Here is a 16,031-nt window from a genome sequence, read left to right on the forward strand (position 1 = left end):
ATGCAGTTCGTAGACGCGTGCTTTTCGATAACGCCACTGAGTGGGAGAGTCTGGGCTCATTCCGAGGTGGACGTTGTGGTGTGCTTCACTCCTGAAGAAGCACATTTGTATTCTTGTCGAGCATTTCTCGAGATCGCGGGGCAGGCAGCACGTCTCCCGCTACAACTGCGAGGTAAGGGGATTGGTCCCAAGGCCAAAGTGGTGTACAATGAGCCTGTGGACTTCGGCGATGTGTTCATCAATGACGAGCGTACGCGAGGCTTTACCATTCAAAATAAGGGCGAAATTCCAGCAGAATTCGAGCTGATCCCGTTGACGACGCCTCCAGGTACTTTGTTAACAGTTCATCCTAGATACGGGACTCTGGCGGTCAATGAGATGCTCAAGATTGAGGTGACTTTCTGCTCTCAAGAGCTGGGAGAAGCCTTCTACCACATTTGCTTCGGCATGCAGGGCTCCGATGAGCAATTAGCAGCGCGTTTTAAAGCGAACGTGATCCCCCCAGTATTCCACTTCGATGTGGACCAAGTGGACTTTGGAGCGATCTCCTATTCCTTCCCACAGACCCGAACCGTCAAGCTTGTCAACGCTTCTAAGATCGCAATGAAATATTTTCTGCGCGTCCCGGAAGAGGCCAACTACAAGCAAAAGGAGCTCGAGCTAATCCCGTCAGATGGAAAGCTAGACCCGTACGGAGAGCAGCAGATCTCGATCCGATTTACGTCCCACAACGTCAAAGTTTACCAGTACGAGCTTGTTGTTGGTGTCCCTGGTGTCGGAGCTGATTTGCTGAGTATTCCCGTGCGCGCTCAGTGCTTTGTCCCTGAGATAGCCGTCCTTAAACAGGAGCTAGATTTCGGTCGATGCTTTCTTCGATACCCGCATAAGCAGATGCTCGTCTTGGAGAACAAGTCAACGCACTTGTTTGGACGCTTTGAAATCGGTGAGCAGGATGATCACTCTCGTGCCATCGCCACATATAGCACAAGTGAGTTCACCGGCAGTGTAAGTCCAGGCGAGCGCGTGTCTGTGGAGATCTCGTTATCTTGTGAAAAGCTTGGCAGTATCCGCCTTCCAATGGTGATAACTGTCCTAGGTAGCACTGATCTCCCCTTGTCTGTGACCCTTAGCGCTACTGGCTCTGGTCCAAAGGTTGAATTGGACCAACCCGAGATAAACTGGGGAAACTGTTCGTGTCTCGTGGATCATGAACGGACCCTGCGCATGACCAATGTCTCGTTGATCGCGGCAGCGTACAAAACATTTGTTCGCGGCGCTCGTTCGAAGTTCCAGATTGACCAGAAAGAAGGTGTGCTGATGGCTGGCGAAAGTCTCGATTTTGTGCTCGTGGCCAACCTGGATGATACTATGGTGTTCAAGGACCAACTACACATTTTGATCACAGAAGGGGACAATCTCGTCGTTCCCTTATGGATCAGAGGAACGGGAACAACCATGTGGTCGCCGAGTGAACTTCGAGTTATCGATTTAAGTCACCAAATGACTAGCAAGGAGTGTGAGTGGAGCTGTACTCTTGAAAACAAGGGGAAGCGTGTACAGGTGCTCACTTGGACCAACAAAATCGTCGCTGTTGCCAACAGTAAACTCAACCCGACAGACCGGGGGACGTCAAAGTCAAGAGCAGGACAGGATAATCGATCGACTACAAAGCCAAGCAATACGGGCAACAACAACCGCAATGGAATGAATGGCGCACCTGATGGGCCAGACGAAGTGATCCCTGCCTTTTCTGTCTTCCCAGGGACGATCGAGTTGAAGCCACGCACAGCGTGTATCTTTGTATTCAAGGGACTTTCTTCGACAGCTGGACTCATACAAGAAGAACTGGTATGCGAGACGCGGGTGGGGAAGGAAAAAGTCAGCAGAGTTGCGTTCGTAACTGCGATCCGCGCTAACTTCATCGATCCAAAACTCACCCCGTCTTCGTCGTTGCTGTCGTTCGAGTATATTCACCACCCTGGAAAACAAATCATAACGCAGTCGCAGCCTCTGAGTTTCACGAATGCCTGCGAGCTCCCGTTATCTTTCACGCTCCGCACGCAGACTCCGTTTGCTCTCGATTGCTGGGAGGCAGTGCTACAACCAGGTGAGAAGGTAGCTCTACACGTGGAGTTTTATCCAGGATTCAAGGATGACCACACTTGTCGGGTCATAAATGGAAAGGTACTTGTTTCCTACACGGGGCATCCCCAGAAAGACAGTGTGGAGCTGATAGGAGACATAAGCTTCCCCAATCTTTCCTTCGGGATGACCAAAATCGACTTTGGCTGCACACTGAATGGTACTCAAAAGTCCATCATTATGAACGTGACCAACGTCTCCAATAGTGGACACGAGTTTTCGCTGGGTTTTCATAGAAGACGAGAAGGAGGCTTTGTCTAGCGCTACTGCCAAGAAACCATACATTCCTATCAATCAAGTGTTCGACATCCTGCCGATCCGCGGGACTCTGAAACCAAATGAGAGCGAGAAGATCGATTTTGTTTACTACGGGCATGCAAACCGAAAGTTTAAGAGTACTGTGGCCTGTGAAGTGGGAGGTGGTCCTGAGTACGAGCTAACTCTTTTGGGCGAAGCATCGTCTCTTGTGTACAAGCTGGACAAACAATCGCTGGACTTTGGCCAAGTACTATACAACAAGACGGAAGATCGCGACTTTTACATTCTGAACGTTGGTAAAGTGCCTTTCTCTTTCAACATTGTGGTCGATAGCGTTGCTTGTGGAAGAGCTTTGGAGATCTCGCCTATCAGTGGGAGGATTGCCCCCAACGAGAAGCAAAAAATTCTGACTCGCTTACGCCCTGGCATCCCTGAGTATTTCGAAGAGACTATGGTGCTTGAGATCGCGCATTTCGAGCCAATTCCGTTCAAATTGTTTGGTAGTGGAACGTTTGCCGCAGTGTCACTGAATTTACCACGCGAACCCCATTCATCTAGCGCTGTTCGTGGCGAAGAACCGAAGTGGAAGGAGTTAAAGAAGCGCGCGAAACAGAGTATTGAGCTTGGGATGCAAAGCTCGGCAGTTGCAGATCCGAGGAACAGTCAGCGTCTGCTGAGTAGTAATACCGCAATGGCTGTGCTAGACTCCAAGTCGACTGTGTCAACCGCAGGTCGAGAAATTGAGAAGCTCAGCTCTGCAGTATTATTGCCAGCATCACCCCAGGCAAAGGGAGCAAGTCAACGCATTGGAGCTCTTGGCTCTCCGGGTCGCGGTGTGGCGACATCAGCCGTGGACGAGTTGGACATCGAAATTGAAGCTTGCCGCTTATTTTTTGCTGACTATCTCCTCGTACAAGAAGCAATAAAAGCCGAGGCAAGGGCATTGAAGACAATCGAAGCACATAACGACCACCCAACTGAAAAAGACCCAGGGAGCACCAAGGCTGCTACTAAACCATTTCGACCACCTTCGTCTACGTCAGATGCCAAGAAGAGACGCGGAACAGAAGTGTTTCCATTTGTAATGTCCCAATTCGTGTTAGACTTTGGGAATGTTGTCGTGGGAACGCATAAGATCAAACGGTTTAGTGTTACTAACATCGGTCACGGCCCTGCTTCGTTCCAACTTGACAAGAATTTGGCAAGCTCCAGAGGCTTCCAGATTGAGCCTGAGAGAGTAGTGCGATTGCCCGAAAAAGAGTCCGTTGAGTTTAGTGTCACTTTTCACGCTCGCAAAAACGTTGGGATGGGCCTCCACATGACTCAGTTGCCCATTGTGATCAAGAACCGACCTCCTTGTATTGCGATGGTTCGAGCTCTTGTGACGGTGCCAGATATCTCCATCTCGACTGAAAGTCTTGATTTTGGCAAGATCGCGGTGAGTACGTGCCACACCATGTTTACTCAGTTGCAGAATATCTCGGCCGTGCCTGCAGAGTGGGCGTTCAAGAAGCCGATGGGATCTACGAAGGATGTGGGGAATTTCCGCTTTAGTCCGCAGTCTGGACTACTAACACCGGGGGCCAAAGCAAATATTCAGATCGAGTTTATTCCGGATAGTGGACGCCAGTTCATGCTCAAGCTCCCGATCAAGATCAGCTCGAATCCAAAGACACGATCCATTGCTTGTCGTGGAGAAGGGTCAGAATTACGTATCTCTTTCTCTCCGCCTCTTATTGAGTTGGGTCCTGTGCTCCCTTGTGCTCCACCGGAAGAACAACTAGTAGAGATACGCAATGACTCGGACTACCCAATTGAGGTGTTTTCTCTGGACTTTGACTCGATGTATCAACAGGATGAAGAACAATTCCGGTCTCTGAATGCTTTCAACGCGGAGGATATGCTCCAATTGTCGGTTCGTGTTCCAGGGCAACCTATTGATGAATACTTGGCGGAAAATGGGTTGGCCCCGATGAGTTCGTCAGACGTTGTGTCGACAGGTGGTACTGGCCAACCTAGTGAGCTACACAATCCCACTGATTCTTCTTCACACTTGGCAGAGAACGAGGGCATTGGGTCCAAAGAACAAAGGGATATGACCTTGAAGAGTATTGCAGATTTTAATCCTGCACCAAGAAAAGGTATTGACTACATAATGGTAGGCCCACCACGATGCGGGAAGTCAACACAGGCGCGTCTTCTTGCAGAGAAGGAATCGTTGGCTATCTGGACGATTGATGGCGCAATTAACTCGATATGCGCCGCAAAGGGATCGCTAGCGACAGCCGCACGTAAAGCGCTTGTGAACAACAAAGGCGAAAGTGAAATTTTGCCTTCAGAGGTTCCAGAATCAGTCGAAGATAGCACACGAGAGGTAGAATCCATCGCTGACAGACTCGCTCATTTATTAAACCAGATTGTTTTGTGGAGACTGGCACAACCAGATCTCAAAAGCGGCAGCGTTTTGGACGGTTTTGAAAATTCATTTCTAAGCGTTGAAGAAACGCTTAAATGCTGCTCGGTAACTGCGCGGATCATCGTACTGGGATTCGATGAAGACAGCTACGAGTCGATGAGTACGGTGCTTGAAAGTCAAACCAGTAGACCCGGAAGTGGCGGTTTTGTTTCGCCATCTCCTTCGCGTGATCGCTTAAATCCGGTCGGCTCAGGAAACGTTGGGAATAATGATACAGCTGGAGTTGATGGAGAGGCAACCGATCGTAGCGTGGAAGGAGAAGAAGTCCAACAGTCTGCTCCTGATACAAATGTTGCTCTAGAGGCAGAAACAAAGGCCCTGTCAGCTTCTCCATCGCGACAATCAATAAATTTGGAAGCAAACGTACGCGAAGATGTGTCGGCTGGGACAGATGCTAGCGAGGAGAACACTGTAAGTGACAAGGCCAACGATCTGACACATTCACTGTCTGCACAAGAACTCAAGCCTGCAACCTTTGTGGAGTATTCACAAATGCTAAAAGCCATGAAGCGTCAATTGGCTTTGATTATAGTTCGAGAGGAACTGGAAATGGAAAGCTCTACCCCACTGAGCTCTGAGGCGTGTGATAATGATGATGCCATATGGTCACAAGTGAAGGATCGAGCTACACCCGACCGTTTCCTTCTGGACATTCCAATCGTAGATGCTGGCCCACCGCTTCTTATCCACAGTGCAATCTTCTCAGCTGTTGAAAAGTTTGTCCGCGAGTTGGAAACCAGCCACAAACCAATCCCCTCTCCTGCCAAGTTTCAACTTGTTCGGAGGCCTCTAGAGAGGTTTCCTCGAAAAAGAGTCGCTCGTTTTTCATTGCGGTCGCCAGCAATGCAATCTTCAGGTGCACATGAAGCTAGCAGCAGTGAGAAGAGCCTCCATACCAGTGGATCGCGCTCTCAAATACCAAGCAAACACTCTTCGCGTCCTCAAACTGCTGGTAAAACGCCGAGTCACGTACAGGTCATAGAGGTTGGAGAACACTCGGAGAGACCAACTGATAGCATGGATACCCACCAATCCTCTGAAGCCTTGAGCACTGGACTGCAACGTCCTAAGACGCGAGTTTGTCCTTCCGCTTGCCGCTGGGTAATTGCTCCTCACTCGAGAGTTAATGTGCTGGTTCAGCTCACTTCACCTGATATTGGCAACTTCGACTGCACTTTGGGCTTTGAAATTGTAGGTGTTTAACGTGAATTTACTTTGTTTGGTCGTGGAGTCTGTGGTGTGCCGACCATAAACAATGACCCGAGGAATGTGATCATGCACCGCGTCAAAAGCCGCCCAGAAGGTGCATTTGTTCAGAAGAAATTTGTGATCTCAAGGAACCAGTTCGAGTTCGGTCCGCTTATTATCACCAACCAGCAAGCGAAAGCACCGCAGACCGAGCGAGAGTTCATCGAGTGGCAGAAAACGAGTCCAAACAATGTCGAAGTGTTCCGGATGTCCAATAGCAGCAAGTTTCCGATTCAACTGGAGTATGGAATGGAAAAGCAAGGAGATGATACATTTGTTGTGTTCCCTGCTGCAGTTGAGATCAATGAGGGCGACACGAGAGAAGTCAAAGTGTGGGCAAACCCGTTGGAGGTTGGGCTTCATGAGAACGCCTTAATTTGCTGTATTGGCGACAACCCGGAGCCTGTGAAATTCCAGATCAGTTGCTACGGATGTAAACCAGAGTTAAAGCTGCGAGGACCATGGGAACAACCAGCTGCGGCGAGTACATCAGAGCGGGAGGACCATCGACAGGCTGACGACGCAACAACCAGTAAGACTCCCAGGTCTTCTAGGTCCGATAACCCTGGCAGTGCCCCTGCCACTTCTAGACCTAGTGCATCCCTAGTGGAACAACCTTCTGTTCCATCCCACTCACACAAACAACCAGTTTTGGATTTCGAGCAGCTCTTGCTGAAGCGACAAGAGGAAAAGGTATTTTACATCGAGAATGTGGCGCCTGTTGCGGTCTTGTGGCGTTTACTATGCGATAACTTACCAGAAGATTTTCGGATTTTCCCAGTCGAAGGAACTGTGAAACCTCTGGAGAAAATCCCAGTAGTGGTTGTGTTCTCGGCAATGACAGAAGCTGTTCACGAGCTTCTGCTGCGAATTGAATTCTCGGATGCTGAGAGCGCTCTTCAAATGAATGACCGGAATCGGACGGTTGAGTTAACATTGCGAGGAGAAGCTTACAAGATCGATGTGAGTTCTTTTGACAATGAAACTAGAGAAGATCCTGGCCAAGCAACATCTAGAGCTGCAGGAAACACGGTGAGCGGTGACGGGATTCTGGACTTTGGTCTGGTTCGAGTTGGAGAGAAGCACTTTAGAGTATTCAACATTCGCAATAGAGGCAAATACAGCATCAAGTATATCATCGGCATTAGAAATGCAGTCACTCGTGAGTACTTCACGATCGAGCCAAGCGAAATGGTGCTGGAGCCTGGGCAGTCTTCATCAGTGAATGTCACGTTTGCATCCAAGAGCGAAGTCACGCTCCGTGACTGTAAGGATATCAAGTGCACTATTATTGAAATGCTGTCAGGGGAGGCGTGTCGTGAGTTCTACGTCCACGCTAGTGCCCGATCGGTCTTCAGTAAGTTTCGACTCCGGCCAAACCATGGAATTAACTTTGGTCCCCACAAGTACAGTGAACAAGCACAAACCAAGAGGATTGAAATACGAAACGATTGCGAATTCCAGTTTAAATTCCGCGTCCAAGCTTCTAGACCGGTGACTGAAAGAGAGGAAACGGAGCCTTTGACGTTAGATACACCACTGTCTCCAGCCACATTCTCCATAGGCCACTTTGCGCTTTCCCCAGATTGCGGCACTATCGACCCTGGAGCTACGATGCGATTGGATGTCGCATTCCAGCCGAAGGAGTGCGCTGTGTACAGCGAGACACTTCAGATTGAGATTTCAGGTCGCAATACGGAGGATGCGACTGAGACGGACATGCTGCTGTACGAACTAATCGGTGAAAGTTGCTACCCAGGCATTAACACGACGGATTACGAGAGTATCTTCGAGGAACAAACGGTAATTTGCTCATTAGGAGTCGAGTCGGTTACGCCAATGTCATCACTTCGCAGTTCGTCTTATCATGGGAATGCCCAAGCGGTCACATTCGCAGAAAAGGAAAAGATTTTCTCGTTTGGTCCGTTGATTGCAGCGGCAAATTGGAAAGGAACAGTGGAGCGCTTCAAGATCTCGAATCCGATGAAAGTGAGCAGCACGGTGCAGTTTTCTATAACAAACGGTAGCACTGGAAGTACCGAGTCCGAAAATGGCTCTCCAGCGTTCATTGTACAGCCAGCTGTATGGGAGATTCCTCCCCTTGAGCATCGTTTCGTAAGCGTTTACTTCCGCCCAGCGACCATTGCCTTGTTCCGGGCCACTTTTAATGCGGTGGTTGATGATAGTCCTCCTCAAAGCAATGTGGCGGATAAACTTCTCGAGTTCGAGATGCGAGGGGAAGGAACAATGCCCTGTGTTTTAATTACGGAGCCGACAGCTCGAGACTCAAGTGGTACCATGATGTTAGATTTTGGTCGAGTTCGGACTTCAAAAACCAAGGATATGCGTTTAGCACTACGCAACGATGGGATTCTACCAGCAACCGTATTATTTTCTAGTCAATCGAACCCTAATTTCCTGTTCGCAATGGGCAATGGATCGGTAATGGTGGCCCCAAAAGCTACTGAGACGCTGACCTTGCAGTTCCGACCCCAGAAGGCTCATGACGAGCCAGTCACATCACAACTCAAAATTGCAGTGCAGAATAATCCTTTTGAAGAGACGGCGGTCACGCTCTTTGGATGCGGATATCAAGAAGATTTGGTATTTGAAGACTTGCCTTGTGGGTACGATGATGAACTTCACTTTGATGATATTCGGTTACCAGACGTGAGTGAGACGAAGAACGATGGGTTTCTAATTTTTAAGAGCACGAAGGTGTTCTCGCTACGCAATCAATCATCTGATATCATGCGTTTCGAGTGGCCAAAAGCTGATCCATTCCACTTCTCCCCGTGTGTCGGTCATCTCATGCCAAATGCTTACAAGCTGATTAGATCCACATTTGAACCGGCACATAAAACGGCCATATATCAGGCTCATCGCATCGCTTTGCAGTCTCAGCGAATCTCGTATAAAAGCAGCTCAGTCAATCGGAGTGACGAAAGTGGCTGGGATGACTCTTTTCAGACGGTTTCATTTGGCGGACAAGCAGGAGCTGGAGGTGTTGCAAAGCAAACACTTGTGGAGCCTGAATTTGAAGCAATTGGGCCTCCCTCGACCATCGTATTAAGTTGTTTTGCTGCAGCTGATACCCTATCTTTCGAGTGTGATAAAACTTCTATCACATTTCGCAGAACCTTCATGCTACAAGTGTGTACGCACAAAATCACGCTGCAAAACAAGAGCAAAATCCGTTTGGCATACTCGTGCAGATGGGAGGAAGGACTTCATGGTCAGTCTGACTTGGGGGGTATTGATGGTGATGTGGACGATAATTGCCCTTTTGACGTGACACCTGCTACTGGGACAATCAACGGGGAAGAAACTCAAACGTTTACTATTAAGTTTGCCCCAATGGAAGTGGATGGTTATTTGTACTGCTTGTGCTTCGACATTCCAGACACTCAAAAGGATAAAGTTACGGTGCTTCGAGTGGAAGTTCGTGGTGAGTCTCTCCGACCTGCTTGCCATTTCGATGTAGAAAGGAGTGACTATGCGCAATGGAGAGCTCCGAACCTCCCAGGCCCTCATGGTGAGCTGGGGCCGTTAGATCCTTCGATCAGAATCATCGAAATGGCGTCTCTTGGCGTTCGAGTCCGCAACACACGGCGGTTTTACGTGGTTAACCCAACGAACGTGTCGTATGAGTTTTCGTGGATCCCGCAAGGGAACAACAACCCGTGCTTTCGGTGCGCGACACCGAAGGGTCTGATGCTTGCTGGTAAACGATGTGAGATGATTTTTGAATTCACTCCACAGCAATTAGAGCTCCAGGAAATGTTCTGGTACTTCAAATTCCGCATTTCCAGGTTAGTCAGCTTTTCGTGTTTGTGGGTACGACGACGGAGCCTCGAGTCGCGTTGGATCGTGCAAGTGTCAACTTTAACACACTGATGATCGGAACAAAGACATCTCAAAGCATTTCGTTGATCAATCAGGAGCTTATTCCATTCAATTTTGTATTGGACAAGACGTCGCTGGACTTTGCAGGAGAGTTACCTGCATTGATTGTTCACCCTCTGAGTGGCGTGATTCCACCCAATAGTCGAACTTCGATCGAGGTTGAGTTCATGCCGACTGAAGAAAAGTCGTACAGTTTTAATCTGAACTGTATCATCAAGCGCAAACCCACGCGACTATCTCTGAATGTCAAAGGGGAGGGCTATAGTATTCACGATGCACTCATCTTGACATCTGAAGATCAAAGCGAAAGCCGGGCATTAGTTTCAGGCCTCGGTAATTTGTTGGACTTTGGAGCTGTGCGCGTCAACGAGGAAGCCCAGCGTTTCATTGTGATCCATAATAATGGAAAGTTTAACTTCGATTTCAACTGGACTGTGACAAAAGCAACTGAAGCTTTCATCATTGAACCAATGCAGGGAACGATCAAGAAGAATGACAAGACCACATGCGCACTGAGGTTTTCTCCGACAAAGCAAACATCTCTCGACGGGATGCAGGTGACCTGTACTATTGCTGGCTCTCAAAACTACGTGCTAGCACTGCACGGGAATGCTGTTCCTCCGATGTTGCACTTGTCGTTCACCTCTCACGACTTTGGTCCCTGTTTCATCGCAGAAAATGATGCAGTTCCAGTAGCGGAGATGATAACGCTCACCGTGTTTAATATGGACCCCGAGAGCGCAATCGATCTTGATTGTTTGTTCGAAAAGAAACCTCATCTTCGCGTGGATTGTCCTCCAACCATGGTGGGCCCACGCGAGACAGTCAGCATTCCCATAATGTTTATAGCACGACATGAAGTTCCGTATCTAGAGGTGATTCCATTTACGATCAATGGGTCATCTACAGTTAATGTTAGCATCCGTGGAGAAGGCGTGTTCCCCAAAATTGAGCTCGTCAATTCGTCAATGCAGATGGTTTTTCTGGGGAACTTACAGATCGGACAGCAAATGTCTCGGACCGTCAAGGTCGCAAACCGCTCCAAGCGAAAAACTGTGATAGAATGTGTGGATTTGGCTCAACCAGGAGTCCCATTGCTCGATGCGTTGGGTATCTCAGTGTTCCCCCAACAAGAGATCTCACTCCGAGCAAAAGAAACGGCCGACATTGAGTTCCTCTTTGCCCCGACACGGCGAATTCCGAGCTTTCAGAAAGATGTTTTCATACGAATGGGAGTGAGCACGAAGAAACTACTCACGCTGTCCGGATGCTGCCAAGGTATTGATGTGATACTGGAGACTGACACTCTTTCGTACGGACCAATTTGTCTAGGCAGTCAACTTGTGAGAAAAGTACGGTTGCAAAACCGAGGGGATGTCGCCGCTAAATTCCAGTGGAACGTACGCGAGTTTGCCCCCGAATTTTCAGTGTCTCCATCCCAAGGGAATGTAGCCCCCAACCAGCACAAGATCATTGAGGTGACCTTCAAACCAGCCGCTGTGGACCCTGACATTCGTTATGAGAGAGCCACGTGCATGGTCGAGGGAACTACTCCCGCCACGCTGACATTGGTGGGCTCATGTGTTCCTCAAGCAACGTCATCGATTCAAGACGTTCACTTCAGTTCTCCAGTTCGACAGGAGAGCCGCAATGTCATAGTACTCGAGAACACGACTTCGTCTCCCTGGAACTTGTTCCCAGTGGTTCAAGGTGATCACTGGTCGTGCCTAGAGAATATTCTAGTCTCTGCACACGGGACAGCCAACCTTGACGTGCTATACTCTCCTTTGGCTATGACAAAACAAAACTCCCATGAAGAAATCGATGAACAGCGCCCAACAGTCCACACTGGCTCGATTTTTCTCGCTATACCCGATGGAAGTGCGCTCTTGTACAATCTATTCGGCAAAGCGTCAGCACCGTTGCCCATAGCACCAACCTTCCTGTCCACTGCAGCAAAGAAGAATTTGTCAATTTCGATTCCGATCAAGAACTGGCTGAAGACACCGCAAACATTTGCTGTCGAGACTCAAAAACCACCAGGAAATGAGTCTGTCGTTATTCAAGGGCCATCGTCAATCCTACTACACGCTGGAGTGACGCGCAACTACAACATGAAGTTCTTCTGCTACATTGAAGGAACCGTTAACTTGAGTGTACGCATGGTGAATCAAAAGAGTGGTGAATACGTCGTACAAGACGTGAACGTCACCGTTTCTAAGGCTGTTGATGTGGACACGCTTTTCTTCGAGACACCAGTGAGGCAATCGGTCAAGAAGATGGTGGCCATTGAGAATCCTTTTGACATCCAACGCCCGATCAATTTTGTGGATAAAGCTCACTGGTGGAAATGTTCCAGTCCTTTTATTCGTGTACGACAACTCAGTGAGATCAGTGGACGCGCCGAAGGCCACTACGAGGTTGAATACCGGCCAACGCTTCACTCGGAGACACCGACTGAGGACCGTTTAACCATCAGCTTTGTGGAACTCGGTGAGTATACGTACAATCTGGTATTGCGTACTCTGTCAGTCGGTCCCGAACGCATTTTGTACTTCAAGGCTCCTCTGGGTGGATCTCAAACTCAGGCATTTCCCTTCACCAGCTATGCCGTTGCTACAGCAGAGCTTTCATGCTCCGTCCAGGACCCAACTTCGTTTTCTGTGCCAGCAACGTGGAAAGTGGAAGGGCCCTCCTCCTGGGAAGGGAAAGCTGAATCCATCCTTGTCAAGTTTGAGCCTGAAGCTATTGGTGAGCTCCGTGATACGCTTACGCTCTTTTCCAATACTATCGGCGAGTACAAGTGCACGTTGCAAGGGCTATCAGTGCCCCCACTGCCTCAAGGCCCGTACGTGTTCTTGACAACACAAGACATTGAGTTTAAGAACGTTTTCTCGACGCCGAAAGAATTCGAGATTATGGTCGACAACCCACGCTTTGTACTGTCAACGACATCCTTATCGATCCCAGCTAAAGCGTCTAAAATCATCACAGTCAAGGTCGACGCTACTCTGTCATCAGGAACAAGTGAAAAGACGACTGCAAGCGAGACTGGCAAACTGCTTGTGTCTTGCCCGCAGTTCAAGGAATTCTCGCCATGGGTGTACTATCTGGAGGCAAGAACGCTATGAGCTCGGCAGTTTTAAGATAGCTAGGCAGTTTGTGTGTGTCTCCATTATTTGAGAAAGAACAGGTGCGACTCGTCCCTTTGGACCACTAACTGAGACGTGAAAAGATGTCCGAGGCTGGTCTCAATCCATTGCAGTGGAATACACTTGAATCGCTCCTGGATCATTATTGCATCTGCGATTTCTGGAACAGAAAGGCCCCCCGGGTGGTCTAGGGAGAGGATAAACGGTCAGACGAAAGGATTACAGCAACATCCGCTCACAAGTATCGGAGCCTCACCTCGAAGAAACTGCAGAAGCGCCGGCTTCAAAACAGCCTCAAAACTCAGCAAAATATGACGATCAGCTTGGTCGTCTTCCAAGAACAGTAGCCCTGCTCGACGTAGCGTCCTGAAAACATACTGCAATGCGCGAATCCTGAGCTTCTTGTTGACTGCTCCGTTATTGCCGTTCGTCTGCCATGCAAACGATACATCATTAAATAAATTGTATCAGCCAGACGTCGCTCTACACTATGAAAAATCAACTCACGACAGCATCGTAATCCTCTCTAGCCATGAGGTCGCTGAAAACGACATCAGCCGCTTCTGTGGTGCTACTTGTCTTTTGCTTGTTAAGGATAGACTCTAGGGTTTCCAGGAGCATGTCACCGTGAGGGTCACGGTCGCGTCGACCTAGGAACTCCTGCTTTCTACTGGGGTCAATGGTAAGACGGAAAAACGCCTCCCTGGCAATGTTCTCCCAGTGAGTTCCACCTTGGGCGTCGCTGCCGGCCCCAGCGGATGCACTAAAAGACTTTTCTCCAGCAGAATAACAGGCCTGTTCTAGCTCCACCACTTGAGTCCAATGGAGAAGTTCTTCGTTCGGATCTTCTACCTTTGAAATCCGAAGGATCCTGAGCTCTCGGGACCTATACAGACGGAACGCAACGCGTAAGTCCCCATCTCGTGAGTCAACAACACTCTGCATTCCTTGCCACTGACTGCTCAACTGCGTCCCAGCTCTTGTCCACATTAAGTTTTCCCTCCACGTGGACGAGATCTCCCAGAGTCACTTGAGCCTGGGCACCCTCTCTCCACAATACCGCCTTGACGAGCTCCGTACCGTCGTCTACCAGAAGCTCCACTGTCGTGCATTGAGACATCAGCGAGCCCATGCATGACCAAGACTTGAAATATACATATGCCACCTCGATCCGAGCGTTCCATGATGGACACAATCACTCCACAGCACTGAGCCTTGGTCAGCAGACGTGTCCGCCAGAGTCCCGCTGTCTTCCAACGCCAAGCGTGGCTGGCAGGAAACTTCTCAAACTCGTGCAGGTCGCAGCGCACATGCAGACCGAACAGCTTCACGAAGCTCTAAGCACAAACGGAAGTGAACAGTAGAGTTATCGATTAGACGCAGCTACGTAGACATATACCCATTTATTCGTTACCCACGTGAGCGCGTCTTTTCCGATGCGCATAAAAAGAAGATCGATATTAATAATAGAACAATGAAATGTCGCGTCAAAAAACCTCTATCCATCGATATAAATGATAAATTCGAAGGGTTTCCACAAGGCATGGCCGTCAGAACAGAATGTAACGGGTTGTGTCAAATTCGGCTTCACCCGAATATAACCTGTTTACAATCCTCAGATCAAGAGAGAGTCTGTAACGGGGTACGTAGCCCTAAAGGTACTCCTAGTTACATGAAGTGTGACACGTCATGCTTCGGGATATTTGATACAATGTACCAAGGTCGTCCGAGGCACCAATGGCTGATGACATTTCTTTTCGATAGGTGACTTATAGTACGTATATTTAACTCAAGCTTAGCCTACTGTACCTATAAATATACTCAGTTTACAAGCTACCTCAAATTAATCACCTCGCTCCCTTACGGTAAAAGGGACCTGTGAGCTGCCGTTCACTGAGAGTTTGTATACTCTCGGAAGCCAACTTCCTCTAGCGCAAGGTGCTGTGTGACTCCGTCACACTTGGTAACACTAGTAGTCAGTCCACGCCAACGCGGGTAGACTACCTGAACCTCTCTGAAGTTCGTTGCCATGGATAGGAGCGACTTCTCCCATCTGAACGACTCACAGTTCGAGTCGGTTCGGAAGATGGCAGGCATCTTCGGGATGGAGGCCCTGCAGAGCCTGGCGGTGTCAGCACCGGCCGAGCAGCTCGAGCGTGTCAATGCGTTTGACGCTTACGAGCAGGGGCTCATCGCGCATATGCGGGAGAAACTGCAGGCTCCGGCGGCGGAAACAAATCCGCCACACCCGAAGCCAATACGGCTGAAGGTTAAGCCGTATGAAGGGAAGGAAAGTGATAACCTTCTCAGGTGTAGTAGAACACACAAATACCGTCAGATCTGGCTTCCTTACACAAACCACAACAAATCGCTGAGCTGTATGGCCTGCGCAGAGACTTTGTGCCATGCACGAGATCGATCTCATGCCGTACGCCTCGATCCGGTGGGAGGTGGGTCGGTGGGTGCTTGTTCACCACGCCTGCATAATCCGTCACCAAAGGATACACCGGATCCTTGGGGTTCTTAAGGATCTCAGAGCCCAAGCGCGTCTGACACTGCTTGCTTGTGACGGGGTCACACAGCACCTTGCGCTAGGGGAAGTTATCTTCCGAGAGTATACAAACTCTCAGTGAACGGCAGTTCACAGGTCCCCTCTTTAATTAAAGAGAGCGAAGTGACCTAAATAAGGTAGATTGTAAACTGAGTATATTTATAGGTAGGTTAAGTTTGAGGTTAATACAAACTATCAGTTACCTATAGAAATGCAATGTCATTTAACCAATGGTTGGTTTTGAATGACCTTGGTACCTTGTACCAAATATCCCGGAGTATGACATGTCATACTCCTG

At 49.0% G+C, this 16,031-nt stretch overlaps 2 protein-coding genes across 2 annotated transcripts; one reads left to right on the top strand and one right to left on the bottom strand.

Annotated features, from left to right (window-relative positions):
- On the top strand, positions 1–13,161 carry PITG_19203 (uncharacterized protein; the record flags this gene model as incomplete). Its single annotated transcript, XM_002997029.1, has 9 exons — positions 1–2,302; positions 2,349–3,043; positions 3,113–4,362; positions 4,537–4,702; positions 4,775–5,098; positions 5,282–5,851; positions 5,948–6,071; positions 6,180–9,951; positions 10,002–13,161. The coding sequence occupies 9 exons, from the start codon at positions 1–3 to the stop codon at positions 13,159–13,161; spliced, it is 12,363 nt and encodes a 4,120-aa protein (XP_002997075.1).
- Positions 13,162–13,193: 32 nt separating this feature from the next.
- Positions 13,194–14,632, bottom strand: PITG_19204 (uncharacterized protein; the record flags this gene model as incomplete). The annotated part of the gene is made up of 4 exons (XM_002997030.1): positions 13,194–13,369; positions 13,439–13,613; positions 13,690–14,068; positions 14,142–14,632. The coding sequence occupies 4 exons, from the start codon at positions 14,312–14,314 to the stop codon at positions 13,206–13,208; spliced, it is 891 nt and encodes a 296-aa protein (XP_002997076.1).
- Positions 14,633–16,031: the final 1,399 nt, after the last annotated feature.

The sequence above is a fragment of the Phytophthora infestans genome, genomic scaffold (genome assembly GCF_000142945.1).
Source record: "Phytophthora infestans T30-4 supercont1.90 genomic scaffold, whole genome shotgun sequence".
NCBI lineage: Eukaryota > Oomycota > Peronosporomycetes > Peronosporales > Peronosporaceae > Phytophthora > Phytophthora infestans.